At 53.5% G+C, this 19,772-nt stretch overlaps 1 protein-coding gene across 8 annotated transcripts in view; it reads right to left on the minus strand.

Annotated features, from left to right (window-relative positions):
- Window positions 1-1,305: 1,305 nt before the first annotated feature.
- Window positions 1,306-19,772, minus strand: part of RUSC2 (RUN and SH3 domain containing 2) — a 63,062-nt gene continuing 44,595 nt past the window's right edge. For 5 of the 8 annotated variants that reach the window (XM_040579198.1, XM_040579201.1, XM_040579197.1 and 2 more), the window contains 11 exons: window positions 17,086-19,164; window positions 14,481-15,266; window positions 13,776-13,976; window positions 12,454-12,597; window positions 11,285-11,361; window positions 9,087-9,261; window positions 8,045-8,150; window positions 6,702-6,748; window positions 4,091-5,060; window positions 3,253-3,426; window positions 1,306-2,928 (listed from right to left, as the gene is read on the minus strand). In XM_040579198.1, the coding sequence (XP_040435132.1) occupies window positions 2,748-2,928; window positions 3,253-3,426; window positions 4,091-5,060; window positions 6,702-6,748; window positions 8,045-8,150; window positions 9,087-9,261; window positions 11,285-11,361; window positions 12,454-12,597; window positions 13,776-13,976; window positions 14,481-15,266; window positions 17,086-19,057 (4,833 nt within the window). In that variant the 5' untranslated portion in view covers window positions 19,058-19,164 and the 3' untranslated portion in view covers window positions 1,306-2,747. The remainder of the gene's footprint in view (window positions 2,929-3,252; window positions 3,427-4,090; window positions 5,061-6,701; window positions 6,749-8,044; window positions 8,151-9,086; window positions 9,262-11,284; window positions 11,362-12,453; window positions 12,598-13,775; window positions 13,977-14,480; window positions 15,267-17,085; window positions 19,165-19,772) is intronic. The other 3 variants (XM_040579202.1, XM_040579203.1, XM_040579204.1) reach the window with 3 other exon arrangements.

The raw sequence follows: 19,772 nt of genomic DNA on the forward strand, positions 1-19,772 counted from the left end.
CAGATGACCCTCCAGGACCAGGACACCAGCAGAGCCACCAAGCCACAGCAGCAGTGCTGGCAGCTCCTGTCCCATACATATAACTGCATGCCTTCCGGCCTCGCAGGCTTCACAGGCTTTGTGCCCCATGACAAGTTCCTGACTGGGACAGGCTATCTGACAGCCATCAACCATGACCAACTTGAGTTTAGCTGGATGGTCCCAAAGAAGACTTCAGCAGCTGCAAACCCCATTGCAGCAACCTCACATCCAAGCCTCTGACACCCTAACCAACACACCATGCCTCCCCTGCACCCAAGGCTGCCCCAGCAGCAGGCACCCAGCAAGCAGCTCTGCATCAGCTGGAAATCCCCTCTCCTGCCCCGGAGCTGACTCAGCACCCTGCGGGCTGTTTGCTACCGCACAGTCCCCTTCTCCACTCGGTCCAGGCAGCGCATGTGGGGAGAACAGCTTGGCTCTGTGCAGTTTGTGAGCAGCCCTGGCCATCCATCCTCCACTCTCACAGGTTAATTAAAATAGCCCATGTGCAACCCCTGGCTGCTTGGTGCCTCTCCAAGCCAGGACAGGGGCTTACGTTGCTTCATTTCTGGATTTTTTTTTCTACTGTTTTGACTTACTCCACCACTGCAGACCGTTTGTGTACATCGATGTAACAAACTCAAGTGTGGTGTCCTTGCAGGAAAGGCTGGAGCCTCAAGCAGAGTTTCCCCATTCTCCCGGGAGGTACTGAGGTGCAAAGGGAAGGGCTGGGCTCTTGGGGCTCATTCCTGCTGGACTTGACATCCAGTACTTGTGAGTCTAAGTTTAAAAGTCCCAGAGCCCTTCCTTGTGAGTGACCTGCAGCCTCTGAGCTGCATGGCCAGGTTGTCCCAGGCTCTGGGTCCCAGCCCCACAACCCACCCTTCACTGCCTCCTTCCCATGCTGCTCAGGACTTCCTTCCACTGCCCACAGGTGACAAGTGCCAGTTTGACCACACCTATGGACACCTTACTCACAACACCCTGGAGAAGCAGATGGTAGACTGTAATACGTGTGAACTCCTGTCTGAAACCTGCTTCTGTCCCTGCAAGCATGCAGAAGGAACAAAGACAAGGAACCCTGAAGAATGCTGCCTCCCTGAGACGTGATCTAGCCCCCCCAGCAGCCTGAACTGACAGCTCTGGTACCTGGGGGCAACCTATCTCCTTCAGAAGGTCGGGTGTTGGCTGTGGTGGAAGCTGGGCAAAGCCTGCAGTGCAGTGTCCCAGCAGAGGTAACCCTCATATCCTCCCCAGGGATGGGATGAAATCACAAGACAGGGTAGCTGGGAGCTCAATCAGCACCTTTTTTATTAATATGCATCATAAATAAAGAAATAAATAAAGGCGAGACACCTTGTTCTAACAGGGAAATACAAATTAAATATGGTGCAACGTCTGCTAAGCAATGTACAAGCAGGAGGTAACCTTGCAAGACCAGGGCCCCTCGCCATGGGGAAGCCAGCCCAGGCACGATGCTGCAAGCAGCGTCAACCCGGCCAAGGCACCAAATACTGGCATGGCCTTTCACTAACACTGTTCCCCACCTGATGGGTAAATGAAGATCCCCACCCCAGCAGGTAGCATGAACATGGCAAGGAAGGGGTTGACTGGCATTGCTTCTACCGAGGACCCCCAGCATCCCCTTGTGCTTGTGCACATTTGTCCCCCACCACCCTATGGCACTGCTCAGCAAGACCAAAAACACTACGCCAAGGAGAGCACCACCCCTCCCTCCCCGGCTCCCCGACTCCCTCTGGGAGCACCCTTCGATCTACCTACTGGGAGCGCTGCCCCCAACTCCAAAGAGCACCCCTAGCCCAGTCAGGGACCCTGCCCTCACCCCGGCCCCTCCAACTCCCCCTCCACTGAGCATCCCAGGGCTTCCCAGGCACTGGCTGCCTGCTCAGTGTGGAGGGCGTGGGACCACCCCCCAAAGAACCCATTTCCACACAGGGCGGCACTACTCATCCTGGACCTACGTAACACTGAACATCCACACACCTTCTTCACGACCCCACACACCCCTTTGCTCCGCACACACACACATACCCTGTCCCCCTCCTCTGGCCGTGGCCAGGCACAGCCTCAGCCCTGCAGTGTGGCAGTGCCAGGCCACTTGGCTCGGTACAACACACCAGGCACCACTATAACGCATTAGGACAGGGCTCCTCCAGCGCCGGGGAGCGTCCCTTGCAGCCCCCCATCAATGCAACCCATCAGTCCAGCCTTGCAGAGACCCTGCCAACGCGTAGTGGCTCTACCCCTGCAGCTGATGGTGCCAAGGATGCTGAAGGCTGCAGACTGCACTGCCACCCCCAGGGAGGGTATGGCCAGCATTCTGCACCCTCCAACATGAAACTGAGCCAGGCAGCAGGAGCAGCACTGCTGTGGCAGGGACTGCTTGCATTCCTGTTACGTACAAGTCAATGGCCTACAGGTGCTGGAAGTGACATGGGGTGGAGGAGGCTCAGGCAGTCCCCGGTGTGGTTGCATGCATGGCGATGCCTGGCAATATGAGGTGCAGCTCACAGAAGACCCCACGGGCCGAGATGGCCTTTGGCAGCTGCACGAGGAGGGGCAAGAAGGAACCACCTATGGTTACTGTATTCTGTAATGGCAAGAAAGGTAAGAAACTAGCAAGAAGCTATGTCTGTTCCTCTGGCAGGGTAGGCTTCCCCAGAGGAGCCTCAGCAGCTCATGGTACTGTGCTTGGCCTCCCAGCCACATCAGTAGTCCTCGTCCTCCGGATGGGTGACGTACATGACGGGCACCAGTCCCTTCTCGGAGCCGAGGCTGCACTGCAGCCAGTCACCGTCCACCTTGGAGATGACCTGCAGGATGTCCCCCTTGTTGAAGCTCAGCTGTCCTGCCTCAGTGGCAATGTGATGGCAAAGAGCTTTCACCTCACTGCAGGCAGGAAGAAGGGAGGAAGGATTAGCTCACCACAGGATGCTCACCCTGCTGAAGCCCAGGGACCACTGCAGGCATAGGGGAGTGAGGAAGACCACCCCCTGCCTTCCTCCCCAGCCAGGATCCCAGCTGCCCCCCAGCTTCCCCTCACTTGCAGACTGCAGAGTTGCAGCAGATGGGTGCAGAAGCTGCATCATTGTCCCAAACCATCCCCTAGTCCGCAAGTACAAAGGAGGTCAGGTGAACTGCAACAAGCAGAGCTGTGCCAACAACACCCACTGCACCCCAGCGCCTGCAGGACTGCCACATGGCGCCACTCACCAGGGAGGCTGGGGAGACAGCCCCCGGGCTGGCTGTGCCATGGGGGGCACTTCAGGTGGCTCTCGCTGGGAGGGCTCTGGCTCAGGAGCTGCTTCTCGCCACATGCTTGCCCCAACTGTTTGGGCCACCAGCTGGAACACAGATTTGTCCAAGCTCAGCCAGCCAGAGGGCAACCTGTAAGAAGAAGACAGAAGCAGGTAGTGGCAGGGAAGCATACCTGGGGGCAGGGAGCAGCTGCTGTCATGGCAAGGTCACAGCTTAGAGGTCTGGCTCCGTGCATGAAGCACACTGTGGTCCCCAGGCTGTGTCCTGGCTGGGAGGGCTCAGCATCCTGCAGATGCACCTTGGCCTATACTGGGAAGGACATTTCCAGTGGCCATAGAAACAGTTAAGGGTATAGAGGGAGAGGCAGTGCAGGGAGGTCTCAGCTACACTGGGAACTTCATGCCTCCTCCTCCTCACCTGTTGCGTACAACAGGGACGGCTCCATGTTCCGTTCTCATTATGTGTTTTTGGGAGGGATGACTTGATGATGGGGGGCGTGCAGCCAGGGCCCTGCCCCTGGAGAGGGGACTTAGGACCTGAGGCAGCGGTAGAGCTCAGGCAGAACAGGAAAGCCCAAGAGGCTGACTGAGCAAGGGTAGGAGCTGAAGGGGACGGTGGTGTGGGAGGAATTAAGGCAGGCTGGCAGGGGTGACAGACCTCTCTGTTCACACACTGCCTCCGATGTACCACTGTGGTGTAGCCCAGCAGTCGGCTGTTGGCCTGACTTCCACCTGCACTACTGTGACCACAGATGAACCAGCCCTCCCCAGCCCCAAACCATCCCTGCCCTTACCTGTTAGGCTGCCTGGGCTCTTTTTGAACTTTCCTGGACCCAAATAAGTGTCCCCACTTGATGGGCTGGCTGCCCTCTGATGCACTGGTGCTGCTCTCCTCTTGCGGGACTGGTGCTGCTCCCACTCTTTGCTGAGCCCCCGCCTCCTTCTCCTTGCTGCGCTTCAGCTCCGTAAGCACGGAGTCTGGGGGACTGCCCATCCAGAAGGGCCAGCTCCGTTCCTTCACCTCTTCACTGACCAGTACCTGCTGGGGCTTTTCCAAGGGCTCTTCCATGGCTTCAGGACTTGGCTTGCTGGCAGCCTTGGGCTTCTCCTCCAAGGTGCCCTCAGCAATGGGGCAAGCTTCTGCACCCTCCACCACCCCTTCGCGGGGAGGTGGTGCCTTGCGGGCCTCTGCTGACCTAGGCACAGTATTTGAAGTCTTCTTCTCATAGCGGATGAACTTTGAGCCTTCAGCTGAGCCCTCGATGTAGATCTGAGAGCTCTGCATAAGCTGGTACCACCAGCCTGCCTGCCTGTCCTTCTTCCTCTCCCACGTGCTCTCTCGCATCTTCCTCCGCTCTTCCTCCCTGTCGCTGTCTCCACAGGAGGCCCCCACACCCTTGACCCTCTCACTGGCAGCTTGCTGGGGGCTGTGGCCTGGTGAGATATCACCATCTCTGGCACCCACTTTGCATGCTTCAGGGGCAGTGCTGCAGCCGTCGGGGTCCTCACTGCTGCCCCGCGTCCGCATCAGCTGCAGGGTGGAGTGTGCGGAGAGCAGCAGGTCCTGCTTCACACGTAGCAGCTCCTTTTGCTGCTGCTGCTCTTTGCCCATCTGCATCAGGTGGTGCTCGAAAAGCAGGTCTAGGTTGAACGGCAGCAGGGAGAGAGGCTGGAGCAGGAGCAGGAGCTCCTCGAAAAGAGGCTGGCACACGCTGTGAGACAGGCACAAAAACCCCACCGGCTGGTAGTGTGCCAGGACAATATCTGTAGGGCAAGAGACATTAATTAGAGGCCCTTGCCACTTTCGCCAAGCCACCAAGAAGCTGCTGACGCTGTAGGGAGAGGAGCTGGACACTAGTTTTTGTCACAGCTGTGGCTGCAGCGTGAGGCTCGGCACTGGGTCAGGTAGCACCAGGTGCTCTGTGAGCTCCTGGCAAACTGGCCCAGACCCTGCAGCACCAGCCTGGCAGACTATCCACTGGGATGACCTCTGCTGCAAAATACACGAGAGTAGAGTGTGAATAAAGAGCATTAAAGGCTTTGCACGTATTAAAATTCTCTTCCCACCTCCTGGAGATGAACAAGGAGCTGTGGATCTGGCCAACACCGGTCCCCTATGGAGAGGGGTGTCAGGGGCAGCTGAATACAGCCTTTCCAGAGACACAGCTGGGCTGAACTGGATCCTAACAGAAAATGGGCTAGTATTTCTACCTGCAGCATTCACCCTTCACTTCATCCTGCAAGGCCAGGTTGGATGGAGCTTTGAGCAACCTAGCCTAGTGGAAGGTGTCCCTGCCCATGGCAGGGATGGTGGTGGAAGTAGATGATCTTTAAGGTCCTTTCAAACCCAAACCATTCAATGATTCTATGATTCATCTGGCCACATCTGCAGTGCCGCCATGCTTCAGCTTTCTTGTCAGGTCTCACTCCCAGGGACAACGTTGGGAACAGGATTTATGGCTATTTAGCCCCATTGAGATAACATACAACACAGACAGGACGTGCACCTTATCTCTACCCCCTTTGCCTGGCCTTCCTCATCCTGACAGCCCTAGCTTTTGCTTACACTTCCAGCTCTTAATGATGTCTTGAAACAGATGGTCTTCTGCTCCAGAAAACCAGGATGCTTTCTCTTGCCACACTGCTCAGCGAGTCTGCTCTCCTGTCTGCTCCAGAAAGAAGTGTTGACTGCACACACAGACCTGGGAAATGTCTGCTGACAGCCCCCAAATCTGCCAGAAGATACTGGGCTGGACTTCTTAGAGTGCACAGGGCCCTGGGCTGAGCACAGGCTGAGCAGCAGCATTCTCAGGAGATCCAGCAGGTTGAGTCTGTCTCACTGTGCACTTAGCACTTAGTCATGCTGCTTGTAAGCATCAGGCAGCTTGGTCGTGCTGCTGAGTTATCTGCACACTTTAGAAACATTTCTGGTTGAAAAAACAGATATATCCAGTAAAATGTTTGGGCTTTTGTCAAGAGGTTTTCCTTTCCATTTCTTTCCATTTCCCATGCCTGAAGGGTTTCAGCTAAGTGTGCACATCTCCATCTGTACAAAGCTCTTAGGCACCGAGCAAGGAACACAGAAATTTGGAGAGGGTTAGATCTGGTCTCCTGCAGGTAGACTAAGGGATCTGCATTGGAGGTGATACCCTTCGGTACCAGCTGCAGCTGGGAAGGACATGTCTGGCCAGGCTCACCTGGAGGGAGCTGCATGGAGCTTGGACTTCCACCTGGAACTTTCCCAGTAAATTGGGTCTGTGTATACTCTGGTCCTTCAGCTCAGAGCAGAAGGGAGCAGCCCAGGCTGAGAGAACAACAAAAGAAATGCAAGCCCCTCCTGTGCTCTACACTGTGCAGAATTTGTCCCCCACTGCAGCCCGCAGCCCACAGCCCTCAGGCTCTTACCTTCATGGTTGTAAAGATGGTTGAACCAGAACTCCAAGGACCGAATACTGCAGGAAGGGAAAACAAGCAGTGAAATAAATAAAGAAAGAAAGAAAAGAAAAGAAAGAAAGAAAAGAAAGAAAGAAAGAAAAGAAAGAAAAGAAAGAAAGAAAGAAAGAAAGAAAGAAAGAAAGAAAGAAAGAAAGAAAGAAAGAAAGAAAGAAAGAAAGAAAGAAAAGAAAGAAAGAAAGAAAGAAAAAGAAAGAAAAGAAAGAAAGAAAGAAATGAAGAACAAAAGAAATAAAGAAAGAAAAAGAAAGAACGAGTGAAAATCGATTCATCCCCTTCATCCTTTCTGTTTTACAAAAAGAAGTGTGGCTGGAAAAGGGCATTTATTTACACAGCATGAGCCTGTGAACCTCAAGACCTAGTGAAAGGACAGTGGCTCACTTCCATTAGCATGCGCTAATCACAGTCACCCAGATTGTCATGGAGCCATCCAGTTTGCTTTACATGAGGCATTCCACAACCCTAACACCTAACAACCATGTCTCCAGCAAACTTCCTCACCATTTAGCTCCTAGGTCCAGGGCTTAACTTAGTTTTTCTGAGAAGGGCTCACATGGAAGAGGCAAATAATTTACAAACATAAGACTACTGCTGCAATCTTGGCCCAGAATATGCTGGTATCTTGTGCCAGGAGGGGAGACCTGGGCTACCCTGGGTGGGGAGAACAAAGCAGAGCTTGCTCCTGCTTGTAGGGATCCCCCAACATCTGGAGAACTTGGGGACTCTTGCTACTGCCAGGGCTCTTTCTGACCGCTGGAGAGGGGCAGGGAAATATAATCCTAGCAGCGCTCATCCCTTCACCGTCAAAAAGACATTGCTGCCACCTTCTGTTTAACACTAAGTGTAGTATGCACACTCCTTATCCAACCTGGAAGAGCCAGTCTTGACTCCTGGAACAGGGCAATTTCTCCTTCAGAGCCTCATGCTTGTTCACTGAAGGCCCGCAAAGCGGTGATGTAAGTAGGAATTTCCAGGAGTAATGTATGCATGTGTTATGTCTAACCTTGTATGAACCCTGACAGATTCTTCCCACCTAATGTTCTGGGGCTAAACCAAGCTGACAATGTCCTTCAGTGGGCTACAGCCACTCTTCTCACTCCTGACCTGGCTGGGTAGGCTTTGATCCTTCTGGAGATCCTTGAGGCTCACAGGTTCTTCCTTCCCTCACCTGTAACTGGGAAGCAGCTTCCCAGGGTTCTTAAGTCTTTGACAACTGTGCCTGCCTGCAGTCAAGGACCAGCACCTGCTGCCAGCCCTGGGCAGTGACATGCAGCCAGCCCAGGGAGCCTGCTTACTTGAGGAGGCCAAAGATGAATGCGTTGAACCTCATGGTGTGGTTGGTGAGCTCCGTGTACTGGCTAATCTTGCTATAGAGGCTGTGCAGCAGCTTGGTAGAGGGGCCTATGGAGAGAAGCAAAACTTTGAGATTAGTTGTGGTCACCAAAGCCAAAAATGACACCATGGGGAGGAGCATCAAGGCAAGGGTAGACTTTGGCTGCGTGCCCATGCCTGTATATGCACTGCTCCTCCACCAAACACCAAGATCAGCTCACTCCATCCCAACAGTTAAGACTCCACAAGGGAGATGGGCTGTGTTCTGTCCCAGACTGCCACTCCAAAACTCTGGGAGGGTTTCAATACCGCAAGGACCTGCCTCCCAGACTTCAGGGACAATCACGGCCCCTGGCTCAAAATCAGCAGGTACACAGAATATTGTGGGAGGTGGTTATAATTCGGAGTGTCTGAAATCACAGAGGTAAACACAGAGCTGGAGATTTGCCTCAAACAGGGTGGGAGGCTTTCCAGCCCTGCATGTAAATTCTTCATGATGCAGAAATCAGTGTGGCCCTGCCATCTGTAACCTCAGAAAGGAGTGACAGCCACTGCCACAATCCAGGGTGCACCCTGGCACTAGCATCAAGTGCAGGTGTTGTGGGCATCCTTGAGCCAAGTAAGCTGTGAGTGCAAATTCTCTTACAGACCAAACTGAAGCACAATTCCACCTTATACAACAGCTGTGCAAGGCTAAAGATGGTCTAGAAACACCCTGAAAACTTAGAGGGGGGGAAAAGGATTTTTTTCCCCCCTTTTTTTCATTTCTAGGGCCTGTTATAGGAGAATTTGGAAATTTCAGGGGGATGACAATAAATATTTGGGCAGAACACAGCACTGGCTCTCCCATCTTGCAAGAGAAGGTCAAGCTGCACCCTGTTCCATGCAGGAGATGGATGGGTATCAGTCTGCATTCCCGTCCTTATAATCAACTTTCCCTAGCACCTCCCAGCAATAATGTGGCAGTACCACAAAGTAACGGGCATTGCTGCATGCCCTCCATACCTAGCTGAGTGGATGCCTCCACCACGCTCCAGGGGATGTTCCTCCTCTGGCCAATGATCATGTCCAGGACGTAAGCCTTGAGCCCATCACTCAGAATGTCCCGGACAGCAGGGCACAGGTATTTCAGGATGAGGTGCCCCACGTTGGGGCTCACGGAGCTGTTCCCAAGTTTGGCCTAAAGGAAAACAGGCAACAGGGAGAGTGTTGGTAACTGCTCTACGACGTATAGATGCATGCAAACAATCTAGCCCCACTTGCCTACTACAGACACCCAGCAGGCAATATCCAGTCTATCATGACGCCCAGCAGCTCCTTGAACTGGCAGGCCCTTCTTCACCCCTGCTGCCTCATACACCGCTTCTGGACGGCTCCCTGTAAGGGCTGCCCCAGGCTAGGACAAGGCAATAGTTTAGGAAGAGAATATCCCAACTTGGGAAGAGGATATCCCACTTATAAGGGATGCCTGGTTCTGCCTACAAGTACAACAAGGCTGTCCTGCTGGAGGAAGAAAAGAGTAGGGGATTTTTCTGCTGCTGTAGATTTTCTTGTTGCTATTTTTGAACCAGAAAGCAGCAAGCCACATAGGAACTACCAGCTCCGAGGGGTTAAGGAACACTTAACTCAGTGACATGCCATGCTGTAATTCCTAGGGATTACTATAAATAAACAGGGTGAGGGCAAAATGGATGGACAGAGCTCAGGTTGAGGTGAGGAGCACATAAGAGCCCAGCACCAGCAGAGCAGGGGCATATTCTGCTGCATACAGCCTTTTAGCTGCTGAGGAGTCTATCCAAACAAGTCAGCCTCAGGCCGTGCATGTCACATTGGTGGTCCCAGGCAGTGGTGTTCAGGGCACACAGATTTTAGCAGCTGAGCTGGAATTACAGTAGCTAGCTGGCACAGGTCCCCAAAGGCCCTGAACTGAGATTGAACTTCTGGGTCAGGAATAATCCCGTCAGATCCACGGAGCGTGGGAGCATCAGGGACGAGTGCTGCCTTTTGACAGGTGAATGCTCAGCCCTTGGTGCACTGACATAACGAAACCCCAGGTCAAAACCACAGCACTGTCTGGTAAGTAAAGTAATGGGGGAAAGCTGCCATCATTCCCCAAACCAACAATGCGAGAACAGGGAATTCACTGTGAAGCCTTAAAAAGCTGTGGGAATCCCAACAGCTCCGGTCAGGCTGCACAGCAATCTCTGCATCAGCAACCGTTGTAATTAGGGGCAAATTACCCTGGCCTCTGAGGTAAGACTGAATGGGCTTGGAATCTGTCCCAGAGAGGTTTCTCCTTGGGGATGGCACTGCAGGTCATTGTTGTCCAAACAGTGTCACATTGCTGCCACAGAGTCCCCTGCCTGAAGCAGAGCATTCAGCACTGAGAGGAGGCACCACAAACACGCTGGGTGTCACAGGACTGCAGACACTGCCTGGTACAAACAGAAGCAAACTTGCTCTGCTTCTGTGTTATTCCAGAAATGGGAGATGAGGGGAGCACAGACCAAAGACAGCCAGTCCCACGGACAACCCAGATGCACTCTGAAGCTAGTGGGTTCATGGCAGGACTACAGATGGTGCCCCCCTGCCCCAGATGGGCAATGATTGATGCACTTTTTTATCATTACGGAGCCCTGTGACACATTGAGGGAATAGGGAGATTGCTTTGTCCTGGCACCAGTGCCAGAACAGAATCAGGGAATGTGTGGAGGAGGGACACACAACTCTGTACTGTATGAGAAAAAAGAGTTGGTGTACTGCATCAGACCAGAATTCCAGCTGGCCTTGTATTCTTTCTTATAAAGAGCCTTAAGTAAGTACATAAGAAAGAGTCAAACCAGAGCAAACTTATATAATACTTGCCCTTAATACTCTCACAGCCTACAACTACTTTCAACTCAGAGAATACCTAAGCTAGACATTATTTCCCTGTATTCAATAGACCTCAATGAACTTCCCTTCCCTGTGTTTTTCTGATTTTCGCTTAATTCCATGTACTCTTTTGGCACCCCAGCATCGGGCAGCAAGAACTGTCACAAATTTATTATTATCTGCTGCACGGCGTACCATTGCCTTTGTTTGGTTTGTTCTTGGTACTGCTGCCTTCACTGGATACCCTGCAGTTTTTGACTACAGAGGATGGAGGGGCAATCTTTCTCCATCCTCTCCATGTCACTCATGATGCTGAAAGCAAGACATACCTTCACCCCTGGATCCCTGCTGGTTCCAAAGTGAGCCACAATCAGGTCAACAGCAGTGTTGATTGCCTTCACCAGACCTAGAGGGAAAGAACAAGTCAGAGAGCTGCCTAAGGGGCTCTAGGACAGACCCTAGGACAGACCAATGAAAAAACCAGGCAGGGGCATTTCAGGCCCATGTCAGAATGTGTGACCTCTCTACCAAAACCATGCAAAGCTTCTCCAAACTCCTCACCAAATCTGTGCTTGCAGGTTCCAACACTCACCAGCCCAACAGCAGGACAACCTTTGTAAGTGGCTGAAGCATAAGACACCCTGTCAATATTCCCAAAGGACATGGATTGTCACCTCCACACACCGTCCCTTGAGGGAGCAGGGATGAGGACTGGGGCAATTAGTCTTTTGCTGCTTTGATCCTACACAGTGGCGGGGCAGAAGCCATGCATTTGTCAAGCTATGTAATGACGTTCAGTAACAAGCCAGTGGTGGGTGATCTGACACCTGCATCAGTACAGTGCAAGAACAGAACTGGAAGAAGGGAAAGCTGTCATCTCCAGTAATCACCAGCACAGAGCTGGCAAAGGCAGGGGAGCCTTTCTGCACATCCCTTGCTCCTGAAATGATACTGAGTTAGCTGTCAACAATGCAGTCCCCAATGCTGCCTCTAGCATGGGTCCCACCACAGCCATATCTAGTCCTGCTTTGAAATCCTTCCTTCCACTCTTTTATATAAACAATTTACCAGGTAAGACCCATTAGACCTTTTACCTAAATTACAAAATGTCAGGCTAGCACATCTGCAACATCATGCAGATACACAAGTCTGTCCTTGCATACTGAGACAGGGATGGCAGCCTGCTGCGCCTTAGGGTCATACTCCTGTGCCTGCCTGCTCTCTCTGCTCTTTCTTGTGGACTAATGATCCTTTCTAATCACACTTTCTGGGACAAGCAGCTCAAAGATACTCCATGGCACATTGCATGGTGCAGACACCACAACAACCTGCCATGGAAACAGCCAGCAGTCCAGGGGGACACGTAGTTATGATGCTGCAGTAGAGAAGGACAGGGAAAGAAATCATTATGTCTATAGAGATGAGATGAGACAAAGAGAAGCACTGTCTCATGCTGCACTACACCGCATTCTCATCCATGAGAGATGCACAGACTCACCTTTCTTCTGCAGCAAGTCGATGGAGATGGACTCTGTGTTGCCATCTGGGGAGAGGCAGAACTCAGCAGGGGGTTTCTCTGCTAGTGAGAAGTAGTCAGGGAAGAAGTCAGTGTAGGTAAGCTGGAGTTGCCTCATAGACTGTCCTGCAGGGCCAAGACATGGGGGAGAAGGATCATACCACAGCCTCTCCCACATGGTTCGCTTTTTCCAGAAGCAACCTGCACCAGCAGCCGTCTTCACCCCAGCCCGTCCAAGGCTGGGACAGCAAGGCTACAGGATTTTTACTCTCCCAGCAATGGTTTGCAATGTGAGCCTGTACAGTTCAACCCCACGGTCCACCCAACATCTAGCTCCACCTTGACTGGGAGCTCATGGGCACTGGAAGGTGCCGTGGGAGGTTCAACCTCACAGCCTGGTGCTATGGGAAACCTTGCTGCACCAGTCTCTCAGGGCTGCTGTGTGGACAGCCCCAGCAAGTGGGGTTGAAAGCAGAGCACAGAGAGAATCCTTACTTGTCACACAGAGGCATCCACAGGCAACAAACTACATGTCTCTGCCTGTCCCCTGGGATGGCCTCTGTTTTCAAGAGGTGACTTCTGCAGCAGCTCCTTCATGTGCTCAGTTTCCATCTGGTCGATTCCCCAGCCCTGTGCTACGCATCTTCCCACAAAGGAGGGATGGAGAAACTGGATTGGCAAAGCGAGGTGTAGAGCTTTGTGGAATTCCCTTCTCGACTTGAGGCTGGCCTGAAGAATGCTCTCCCTCCCACAGACAGACAACACTGCTCTCCCCAGAGGGCTCTCAAAATTCAGCCAAAAGCAGCCTGCCCCTCTTAGCCCTTCCTGCACAGGTTTTGGAGAATAGGGAAGACATAAAGGGCAAAGCAAGAAGACAGAGACCTGTGGAGCACTACAGTGCTGCCAGCTGCCCCATGAAAGCTATAGCCCAGCACCTAGCATGCTGCCAGGGTTGGGACAGACGCTGTGGGGCACAGACATGGGATTTCCAAGGGCCACAGCTCCTGTGTTAGTCCAGGAGCACTTGCTGAGGTCTCAGCAGGCTCTTGGGCCATTCACTTTCCCCTTCAATCCAGCCCAAAGCCAGACCTCACTGGTCTCAGCTCATGGAGAAGACGGGAGGCACCACACGGATTGTACCCGTCAGTGAGGCAATTTTCACCTTACTCTTGTACCCCTCAGCCCCACTGCGAGTAGATGCATCATTCCTCCTGCTCGGAGCCCGCAGAGCAGTGATGAAGCCAGGCTGAACCTGAGCCCCAAGGTCACCTCACAAGACTCCCCAGCAGAAAGGTGGTGCGCACCGTTCAGCTTGCAGTGGAAATGGCTGGTGTTGAGAGTGCCAGGGAGCTCAAAGATGGGGTTCACCCAGTTCAGCCGAGGCTCTTGCTGCCTCCTGTCTAGGCTACCTGCTAAGCCAGGCAGCCCTGAAACGCGGTCCAGACCCAGGGGGTTCCTCCGCCTGTACTCCCGCCACTTCAGCGCTTGCGGAGAGAGGTGGTTCACTAGGAAGTTGCAGACAGTGAGCACCAGATGGGAGGATATGAACAGATGGGAGGACATGGAGGGGAGATGGGGAGAGAGAAGATGAGGAAGAGGAAGGACAGAGAAAGAGAGACAGCACATTAGTTAAAAGTCCAGCAGTGTTTCAGGACATTAGCACATGTACATGGAGGAGGCAGAGGCCACAGCCTGGCAGAGCATGGCAGAAGCCTGTGTGGCCTCGTGGCTGCAGGCATAGAGGGATCAGGTTTGGGGCACCCCCAAGGATGCGGCATGGGGTGCTGTAAGAGCAGAAGGCCATGCTGCCCTCTCCAGAGGCATAGCGTAGGAGTCAGGACTGCAGGGACAAGCTCTTAGCATAGGGCTTCCTTTTGCAGACAAAGCGATGGTAGGGGCTGTTGGGCACTGCAGCACCCTGGGCTGTGGCTGTAACGATGGGGAACCGCCATAGCCATAGGGAGCTGGAGAGGTTCCAGAATAGCACGTCCTGGTGGATGGGTACCTACCATTGACAGGCCGTATTCCCAGGCTGCTCAGGGGACCAGAGCTGTTGCTCTCACTGCCACTTCTCCAGTGGGGATCTGCATGGCCTCCCACTCTGCTCACGGGCATACCACCCACCGAGAGGGGCGGGAGGGACCCACTGTGGAGCTGATACTCTGAGAGCGGTGGACTTGGCTCCAGCGGTGCCTCCTTCTTGGGAACCAGCTTGGGGTTCTCCTTTTGTCTCAGGGCATCAGCTTTGGTGGATTGGGAGGGCTGCATGGTGCTGACGGCCGGGGAAGACCTCGTGGGAAGCAGGCTGGCGGAGATGGGGCAAGACCTACTTCTGGGGGGCTGGCCCTCTTCAGCTCTTTCTGCCGTGGGCGAGGAAGAGGAGTCCATGCTTTGAAAGAAAGGCACGTTGCATCGCACAGGAGAGTAACTCCCGAGGGGGGACGGCCGGGTTGTCTCAGGGGCAGGCTTCTTAATGCAGCCATCATTGCGGGAGGCAGCTCCGTCTGCTGAGCGCTGGGTCAGAAGTGTGCTGTGGGCTTGGCTCCCCGCCACGGCTGCCTGCTCTGCCGAGGTGGCCAGGGCCGAGGACTGGGAACTGGAGATCTGTTGGCTGGCAGGTCGGTTGCTGGACAAGCTGTAGAGTTGGGAAAGGCTGGAGGCAAAATGGCTGTGCAGGGCACGGGCCTTGGGTGGCTTGCTGAAATGGTGCTGGAATACAAAGGGCTGGATGGGCAGAGTTGTGGGACGCTGGTCCTTGCTGTAGCGTACCACAGGCTTGTTGTCTGTGCCACCACCTTTGGGGAGAGAAAGGGGTACGAAGTGTGAGGAAAGGCAGAGGGACAACCATCATTAGCCCAGCATATCGCAGGCAAAAGGGAGTGTGCTCTCAGCTGTGAGAGGAAGAGGATGAGCTAGAGGCCAGTGAGACACAGCGTGGTTCGAGTCTGAACTGGTTACACACATCATGAACTGGGAAAGTAAAGACATGTGGCCCCAAATGCAGAGTTCCCAGCTGTTTACAGCTGTCTGGAAGAGTAGGACACTGCATCAGGAGCTTGTCTCTCCTTGTAGGGTCACCAGCTTCACATCCCTTCCCCATCCCTTGCTCCCAGGACAGCACAAAGTCATGGCCCCAGGCACCTGCCTTCACCCTGTCTCCACCCTGCCAGTACCACAAAGACATGGCCCAACACACTGTGGTACCGCCAGGTTTCTTATCCTGAAGGACTGTCCCCTCCCACATGTGCGGAGATCTCACCCAGCTGAGCACAAGCATTGCATGCAATAGCATCACAGCCCTGCATCCCGCATCGCACTTGGTGCTGTCGGAAAGGCTGCTTGCTTCCCCTTCTCCCTCCCTCCCTCCCTCCCTCCCTCCCTCCCTCCCTCCCTCCCTCCCTCCCTCCCTCCCTCCCTCCCTCCCTCCCTCCCTCCCTCCCTCCCTCCCTCCCTCCCTCCCTCCCTCTTCTTTCTCCTGGAACAGTCTCCCCTCTGAACACACAGCTCCCTTCATTCCCCTGCCTGTACCAGACCTAAGCAGGACGTTCCCAGACAAATTAGCACTGCAGCAGAAATAGAAGACCTTCCAACCCTGGAAAGTGGATGTCTGCTCCAGCAAATGGTGGACAGGGGTGTCCTAAAGGAGTGTGCTGGGCTGATCTCCTATGTGTGCATGCCTCCAGCTCCTGGTGGGGCCACAATATCCTGAGGGACACAGCTGAAGCATGACACACTGTGTGCTCAGTGCACAACACGCACAACACTGGATGGACACACAGGGATGACTGGGATCCCTGATCACCAGCCACATCGCATCCTAGCATGGTGTGGAACCTTTTCCTTTGCTTCCCCTCCACTCTCCAAGCTCACAGCAAATCTTGGGACAAAAGACGTATCCCAAGCATGGCCCTGGTGTTACCTGCTGTCTGTGGGGTGTGCCAGACCCTTCTTCCTATAACTAGCTTTTAGCAGGGCTTGTTTTCCCTCCAGCCCCTTCTCAGACCCTCTAGGCTTGCTTGCATGCTGCTCTCAGCTGGAGCACACCACTCCTCTAATCTCTGCAGAACTCATGCCGCAAGTCCTGGCAGAGACTGTGGGAGCTCCATGACCCTGCACTGACAGGAGACTGCTGGCTCTGCCTCTTCCCTCTCCACCTCTGCCCCATGTAACTCCAAAGAAGAAAGGCTAAAACCTCCTCAATGGTTCCCTTCCCTTCACCTGCTGGGAACATTACTCCGCTGAGCATCTACACATCTTTGTCTTAGGAGCTAAAGGCGGGTGATTCTCATGGACGGGGGGAGTACAATGCCCTGGAAGGCAGAGAGTCCTCCAGGCTGCACAGACACTGAAGTGCTAATGCCATGTCCTTCCTTACACAAAACGAGAGGTTTACAAAACCTCAAGAGGCTTTAGAAATACAAAAACAAGACACTTGCACTGATCTGGGTCTGAAATAAGCACAGCAGGGCTCTGTCCCAGGGAGTGGTAGACCAGGAAACAAACTGCACAGACACTGGTCTCCCATCGCCATGCTGGTTCCTCTGCGGCTCCCCTTGTGTCCCAAAAAGCTGCCTTTCTTTTTACTTCTCCATTCTGCCTAGTCTGGCTCCTTACCGTCTGCTTGGGCTCTAACATCTCTTTGTCCGTGGCCACCGGCAAAGCCACCTGAGAAGAGGGCATCTGCCTCCGTCAGCAGGGAGAGAGAGGCTTGCTCACCTGCCCCATGCCCACTGGGGACCTTCTCACTGGCGACTGAGTCTTTGGTGGAACACAAAGCCTGGCTATCCCCAAAAGTGTGATTCAAACAGAAGCCCTCGCAGCTCCGGTTCAGGCCATGGACGAAGGGCATGGGTGGAAGACTCTGGCTGCGGCGAGCTCGTTCTTCAAGGAAATTTGGGCAATCCCGCTGTGTCTCAGGGATAGGAGAGAACTCCAAGGAGGAATCACCACTGGACCGGAGTGGTGGGGAGGTGCCATTCTTTTTCCGGCCTTTAGCCAGTTCAGCAAAAGATGTCACCCGCTTTGGGGGAGAACTCTGGATGGGTATTGCTGGACTTTCACTCAGCTTGACTGGACAGCTCACCATGCGTTCCAAAGAGCCCAGCCTGCTGCTAGGACTCCTGTCCAGGTTCTGATCGTAGCTCCTGGAGCGCTGCCGGCTTGTGTTGAGGTTAGGTGGCGACACGTTCACGTAGACCTGACCCTCAATCATATTCTGGGTGGATCCTTCCTTCGCCTCCTCTTCACTGCACTCCACGTTGCTTTCTTCTTGTCTCAGGTCAGGCCTTCTAAACAGATAATATTCAGTGGGCTGGGCTGGGCTTCCTTTGGTATGGTCTTCCGAGCAGCTAGTTATGGAAGATCCTGCTGGACTGGGAGAAGATTGGGAAGACAAGTCACACGTGACCAACTTGTAATAATTTTGAGTAGCCACAACAAGCCGTGCTTGGCTCTGGAAGCAGGCAGTGAGGTCTGAGCTCTCCGAAGTGCAAGGCTCACAGTGGAGGTGGTAGGAGTTGCAGTTAGCATCAAGGACAGGTGAGGAGGAGTGTTGACACCCACACACCTTCCCTGAACTCTCTGGGTGATGCGACTCACAAGACATCTTGGATTCTGTGGGTGATGAATGCAAATCCAGGTAAAAAGCTCCTGTGTCTGAGTGGCTGCAGAAGGAAGAGTCACAGGACAGGTTGGCTGAATTCAGGTTAGATCGAGAATGGCCATTCATTTTGTTGTAGAGAGCACTGAAGTTCACCAGCACCCCGTCAGAGCTGTTGCAGGAAGAGTCGCTGATGTAGCCCATCTGTTGGTCAATCACTTCAGACTGACTTGATGAACTGTAGCAGCGACAGTGCTGGAGCTCTGAGCTGGAACAGCTGCATGTCCGGCTGTGTAGGGCATCCTGATTCCTCAGTGATTCACCTGTGTTCTGGTTCCACTCCTGGTCGCCACCATTGAAGGAGAAGGTGGAGGAGCTGCCACGATGGCAGCTGCATTCATCCAGCTCCATGCGTTCTGAGCCCTGGTGGCACCTGTTCGCATTGTTCCTCTGCTGGACATCGTCACTGCTGATTTTGTCCTCTTGCCCATCTACCACACCGGACCGGCTGGCCATGTTCCAGGATTTCACAATATGGTTGGAGTCGTGGAGGTGGAAAGGGGGCAAGGTCAGCTCATGCAGATGAAACGGAGGCTTGCCAGCCACAAGTGAGTTGTGAAGGTGGAAAGATTTTTGACCCAAGTCATCACCAAAGATGCTGAGGTCTTCACCCTCACTCAGCAGGAAAGGGTTGTGTCGCTTACTGATGCTAGGGACAATCAAATCCCTCGCTTTGCCTTCTTTGTTTTCTGAGGCCTCTGCTGGCGTTTCGGAGGTCTGGAGAAAGCTGCTGTACAGCAAGGAATCAGTCTGCGAAAGGTCTCTGTCTGGAAGGGCAGAGGTCCGTGTAATGCTGAGCTCTGGCTGGCAGAAGGGGTTGGTCCTTTTGCTTACGGAGCAGCACTGTCTGTCAGGGACCTGGCAATGCACCAGGGGAATGTGATGGACAATCAGTGTCTCACCAGTCAGTTTGGGTGGACTATCCATGGTGAGGAATGCTCTTCAGGACATCAGTTAAGCTGGTGCTACCCATGGACAGGTAGGGCTTCACATGAGAGGCAGGGAGGACACTTCTCATGAGGAACTTCAGATACCTAGAGAGAGACAAAAACACAAAGGAAGTCACCTCTCAGGAAAGGCAGTGACTATTTAAAGCATCCTTGGTTTGACTGAAGACTTGTCCTTGTCAGCACAAGTACCCACGTGCAAGGTCCTGAGTTGTCCTTCTTCAGGGAAAGCATCACAAGCACGTCCCCCTCCCTGCAGACTCCTGGGACAACACTTGTGCTTCCACTTGGCCCTCTCAAACTTTTCTGAAATAACTGTTTCACTCAAGTGGCCAAAGGGCTGCACAGGCTTTGGGCTACGTGAAGACCTCACCACGGACGGCACTATACACTCACAGGACAACACGCAGACAGCACCAGGTCCGAAATGAAGTGCTGCACTCCGATGAATGCACACATCTTCTCGGACTGGATTAATCCTTGCCTCCCTTCAGGTACCTTGAACTTTCCTTTAAGGATCAAACACTGAACCGTGCCGCCAGGCCTTGCAGTATTAAGAGACACACAAGTCCAGACAGAGACTGGAAAGCAGGAACAGACTGGAACAGGAAAGCAGCGACAACCATGCCTCTCCAACATGCAGCAGCCCTAAAGCTCATTCACTGGTGCCAAAGTATGCAACTAGATACGCACAC

Source organism: Falco naumanni, chromosome Z (genome assembly GCF_017639655.2).
Source record: "Falco naumanni isolate bFalNau1 chromosome Z, bFalNau1.pat, whole genome shotgun sequence".
Lineage (NCBI taxonomy): Eukaryota > Metazoa > Chordata > Aves > Falconiformes > Falconidae > Falco > Falco naumanni.